This window comes from Fulmarus glacialis, unplaced genomic scaffold, assembly GCF_000690835.1.
Source record: "Fulmarus glacialis isolate BGI_N327 unplaced genomic scaffold, ASM69083v1 scaffold22932, whole genome shotgun sequence".
Taxonomy (NCBI): domain Eukaryota; kingdom Metazoa; phylum Chordata; class Aves; order Procellariiformes; family Procellariidae; genus Fulmarus; species Fulmarus glacialis.
The window spans coordinates 371-6050 of NW_009196218.1; the positions used below are offsets into that span (position 1 = coordinate 371).

Consider the following 5680-nt stretch of genomic DNA (forward strand, 5'->3'; position numbering starts at 1 on the left):
GCAAGATGAAGAAATCTTGAGGGGACGATTATACTTCAGGAGGAGAATTTCGCCTGGTGAGTTGTATAGGGGTCAAGTGGGGGCTTTTTTTTTTTTCTTTTTTGAAATAGTCCTGTCTGTTTGAGCTTGCACGGGTGGATTTTCTTTATTGAGGATTGTCTTTTTACTTTCCTAGTCTAAAATTGCTTTTGTTTGTTACAGAATGTCAACAACTGATCAAATGGTGCCTTTCACTGAGGCCTTCAGACAGACCAACACTTGAGCAAATTTTTGACCATCAATGGATGCACAAAACTGAAGTAGTGAAGTCTGAGGACTGTGACATAAGGCTACGGACCCTTGATACTGATGTATCTAGCACAAGTTCAAGTAATGAGAGTCTGTGAATTACTAAGGACCTCGCACTGGGAGGGGAGCTACAAGCAGAAAGACCACAGTGCTGCTGCCAATACGTAGGAGGGGCTAGAAAAATGCATTCATTATTCTGTAGTTGAATCTTTGTCTGAGGGACTTGATTTTTATTTTCCCCCTTTGCTGGTTTCTGCTTTGGAATGAGAGATTTCCTTTGGAAATGCTGATGTTTGGGAGTTGCAGGCCAGTACTTAGTCAAAGACTGACCTTATTAAGAAAGCAGTGACCTCTTGAATACATGGTAAACTTTTTTGCTCTCATAGAGCCTGGACTAGATTTTATTTGCTTTTGAGTGCCTTTTTGAAAGCTGCTTCAGTGGGACTTTCTTTTTTGAGCTGTGTATGTCCAAAGAAGATCCAGTTCATTATAGGAATTTGCTCCCTTTAGACTCAGTGCTGGAGGAAGCAGCTCCTATGATGCATTGGAGAACATGTTCGGTGATTGAATGAAGTAGTCCCATCCACTGGTGATGGAATACTTGAACACAGACATTTCACTCCTGCCCCCCGGCCCTTTCCAAATCCAGCCCACCTCTGCTGCTCAAAATATTTCCTATAGCCTGCACAGAAATATGAACAGGTATATCAGCTTTTTTTATCAGAAACATTTATTCATGTTTCCTTTTATCATCTCTACCATTGGGCATGAGAAGCCCCTTTCTCAACTCCCCCCGGCCTTTTGTCACCCTGCGAGTCTTAAAGTATGTATGGGCATGTTGAATGCACAATCAATGCAATATTCAAGGACTTTACTTTTTTTTCCATACCTGTATAATGTGTTTATGTAAACTTGGTTTTTCCCATGTACTATACAGTTATTTATTGTTTGGAGTTTAGAAAACCTCCCACAGGTTTCAGCTGTGGCTATTTATTTGGTTAATTTATTTGGTTAGAGTTATTCAACACTGTGCTTTCCCCTCCTTCTCCCCATGGGAATTGTAGTGGTTTGCCCATGGCACTTTTTTCCTGCATTCCTGTCAACTTTTGTTTAAAAAAAAAAAAAAAAAAGACACAAAAAAAAGAATTTTCTGACCTTATCAATTTTTGTTGGAAGATGGAAAATTGTTGTACAAAGTCTAATTTAAGGGAAATAGAATGACTTTTTAAAGTTAGTCAGTATGCCTTTTGTCTGGTATTATTGTACCAGAAATGTAAAGTAATGCTGTTTGGAAGGGTTTTAAATTATTGACATTGTACAGTCTCCGTGCATTGGCTCTGGAAGGTAGAGTGGCAGAGTCATAAACCTTAATTTATTTTAATAGCTGTGTTTCTGTGATCTGGTTGCATTTATGCAGCTTGGATTTGGATTTTTTTCTTCTGTTTAACAGTGTGAAATGTATGGAGATCATATTTTTTATACAGGTATTTCAATTAAACTTTTTTTGTATATAACAGTTCCGTGTTTGTGTGCTCACTTTTATCTTCACCGTGACTCTTGATGCCAGAACATGTATTCTGTTACCTTCTCTAACTTGTAAAGGCCTGCAGCCATTAAGCAGTGACCATTTTGGAAGAATTAAGCAATCCCTCATGTTGACTGTATCTACTTCTCCATCACTCTATTTGATGTTGAACTGGAGAAGATGTTCAATACAATAGTGCTAATGGCCTACATAGAGGGGAATCGGCCAGTAATTGTGGGGTTTTAAACTCTGTAAACACCGAGTAACTGAAATACCACTGTACTGGTCTTTAAGTGTAACAGGGAAGGATGTTTGCAGTCACTGGTGGCTACTGTTTTCACAGTTGACATGTTTACTTTCCATTACATTTGGTTTCCTTCCTCCTGGGGGTGGAAGGGGATTTCCTGTGCCCTTATAGGAAAGGGACAGCATTCTTGGAGAGTGGGGGCCTGTTTTCCTTCAGGTCCCTTAGATTATCAAAGAAAACTGGTGTGTCACTTGTAAAGGACTGGGGAACATGTGCGGTTCTCATCCATAGCAAAGGGCAAGAGAAATGTCATCAGCCTTTGTCTTGGTGCGGTAGGAGTCAAGTCCTGCAGATTACTGAGTTCATCCTAATTTCTCTGCAGCTAAAGACTGATTTGAGTTTGTCTTTTTGTGGGGGTGGTAGCTATTACTAGGTTTAACTACCACAGAGGGATCTACAAGGTACGCTTAAGGATGTGTTCAGTCATTAAAGGTGTTTTGTAGTAGTCACAGTAAAGGGCTAGGCTTAGAATCGGTTGGTTTTATGTTACTTCCCTTTCTGGGGATCTTGCTGCCAGCTCATCTACTATTATTTTGGTTCCCTGTGGGGAATATCTCACTTGCTGACACCACATCAAGCTCCTGATGCTAACTAGTTTAGACTCAAAATGCCACTGAATAGCAGGAGGTAAAGCACAAGGGGAAAGACCATTTTTGGGTGTGCAGTTTTCTGATGATATGGGGGGAAGGTGCATAGCTTTTTCTTGGCTGTAAAAAGGAAGTTCAAATGACTCGTCGGGACAAAAAGCGCACACACACTGTTGTGTCCCTCAATTTGTCTGTTTTCTGGTTTTGTTCCTTTTTCATTTTAGACTTGTTTCTCCAGTTTTTAACCAAAATCTGTACGTGTGCTAAACCTAGTCCCTGGGAAACACGTATACATGAAAATGCCTATTGTTGGAACTCTGTTCACAGAAATAAATGATTTTACAATTAAGATTGCTTAGGAAAATTACACAATCATGTCCTAAGAGAAGAATGCTTAAAAGTGAAGATTGGGAGTTTTAATTGATTATCTCTTTTGCTTAAGAGAAGGGACTCAGACAAGCTACAGGAGAGATGATCCCAGTGCCTACTGCAGTTCTTTAGGGAAGCACGTTTCTAACCACAAGTAGTCCCTGGAGAAATTCCAGTAGCTGATGATAATTAACATCTTCCACTCCAGTGGCTTCACATGCTCGCAGCTGTTGAGAGGGGTGGTAGCGAGGCCGTACGGGTGAGCTTCAAAGGGCTACCAGAAAAGCAATTCTAAAAATACGTTTGTAAAGCTGTTGTTGATTGCTGGACTAGGGACTTTCAACATTTCCACAGGAGCGTATGTTACTTTCCTTAGCTTCATAGAGAAATGCTGTTGAAGCGGTCTGTTTTGCAACATAAAAACTAGGTTTTCACCTTTTGCTACTGAGGCAAAATGCATTAAAAGGATAAAGGTCAAAAGGACACAGGCGCGAGTGCTGACTCCCCTCTGGGATTAGCTCAACATAAAAGCTAACTTTCAGTACTGCACAGGCAGCTTTAGTTGTGAAACTCCCCTGTACACTAATAGAAGCCACGTGGCTGAAACACCATATACTGAAAGTAATGATTTGTAAAAATAGCTTTTCATTACAGTTGAAAGTTGGAAAATGATGTGTTAATATGGTTCCATTAGCTGTTACTGTCAAAATGAGCAAGTCGGTGACAGCGCTTGGTTTCTCCTGCGCTTCTTTCTGTTATTTTAATATCATTAAATGTTACTTCTCTGGGATCCTCCTCTTTGCACTCTCTCCCCACCACGTTGGTTTTCAACAGCACAAAGCTTGGAAACTAGAATTCTGCAGATCATTCAAAGTACTACCGTTTAAATCACAGCCTGTTTTAACCTTGACAAATTGATTCAGCAATGATTATGCCTATGCATGTATGTATGCTGCTCGCTTCATAACAGGTATTTCAAATATATTCTAACGCTGAAAGATCTTTAACAATATAGTATTTTATGTAATTTGTCTCCATAATAAAACTAATTCTCCTGCGTGCATAAGCACACATTTGCTTTTTTTTTTTACCTGACTAAGCTTGTATTTACTAAAGCAACCGAACAAGAGCCCTTTGAACAGAACTATCATCAGAGGGATGTTAGAAAGATTGACGAGGGTGTGTTCTCGCCAAACACTTATGGTTCTCTTTCAGTGGTTTACTGACCTCTGTTGGTGAAATTAAAGTATATGTTCCGAAAATAATGATGCATATATTGGGAAGAGAGATTTTAAAATACTACTGACTGATATTTTTAGGTATGGAAGAGTACAACTAAGGCTTAAATATCCCACAATGTTTGAAAGGCTACCATTACAAAAAGAAGAAGAAAAAAAAGAAGAAAAAACCCTAGGATACTGCAAATATGAAAATAGCTTTTCAATAAAAATGGGACAGGGGGGTATGAATTCAAAAGGTTGTCAACTCTGCATCTGAAGTTACAGATGTAACCTGCCTAGTGAGCCCCCAGTCACTTACATGACTCTTGGCATGAGCATTTACGAGCCTATTAGCCCTCATTCTTCCACTTCATTTCAGTCACAATGTCTTCTGGCATACAGATAGGCAATAATTCTCAGCAGTGTAACTAGATAACATAACAGAACATTGTGGCCCTGTCAGCTTATTATTAGTGGATTTTTTCTACTAACAGCAGTGATGCTACTGTTGGTGGCAGAAGTCAAGATGGTGGCATTTTAATTTTATTGCAATACACAGTTTTTCTGATACTGTACTGAAGTTTGCTATGCTTGTAAATTTGCAGTTGCTTAGTTTCATGGTTATCTGTGATCTAAAAATTTAATACGTTTTTGCCTAAGGGGTTCCTTCAGGTAGCTGATATTACCAGAGACATATTAAGCTTTGGTTGTATTGCAGAACTACTGAGCAAAGTGATAAGGAGGCCACAAAACCATGCAACTAAAAATAAATTTAAATCTGTATTTAGACAGGATTCCTAATTAATTTCAGAGAATGTTTGTCTCAAAACTGATGGATTCATGTGGATCAACAAAAAATGTAGGTATAGAGACGCACCTGGTTTTATTTTTGCTGAAGAGCAGTTACACTAGAGAACCCCAGAACTGCAGTCTAACGCAAGGTAAAGTGAGGAGCAGTAACACAAATCCATGAAATTCTTGCAGAGATTTTCTTAGCTAGCAGTCCCACTCCTGTTCCAATAAATTTAAAAGGTATTCAGTCTTCTGTGTCCTTTGCTCATAATTTTACTATTGTTTGTAATATGGCCTGGCACACTCAAGTTTTAAGAAACATTACGTGGTTTCCAAACAGCTGTTAAAATTTGCATATTTATATCTCAGATGCTAGGATTTTCTTTTCCTTAAAAATGCCATGAAGGAAATTACTTGCCTACGGAAGCATTATGCTTACATAGTAATATAAATTCAATATAGGTCTCAGATTAGCTGTGTTTAAACTCTAATTAATATGGTCTTAGTAAGAATGTTATCTATTATAGCTAATACTCTGCTAATTGACTACACAAACCAGTATGTAAAAAGCTGCTTATACTAGTCCAGTAAG

General features: G+C 38.7%; 1 protein-coding gene across 1 annotated transcript in view; it reads left to right on the forward strand.

Moving 5' to 3' along the window:
- The window catches only part of PIM3 (Pim-3 proto-oncogene, serine/threonine kinase), a gene marked incomplete at its 5' end in the record, with an annotated part of 1054 nt that extends 148 nt beyond the window's left edge, over positions 1 to 906 (forward strand). The window contains 2 exons of the mRNA XM_009572147.1: positions 1 to 56; positions 202 to 906. The exon at positions 1 to 56 is cut by the window's left edge and continues 148 nt beyond it. Coding sequence (XP_009570442.1) covers positions 1 to 56; positions 202 to 386 — 241 coding nt within the window. The remainder of the gene's footprint in view (positions 57 to 201) is intronic.
- Between the last annotated feature and the right edge of the window lie 4774 nt (positions 907 to 5680).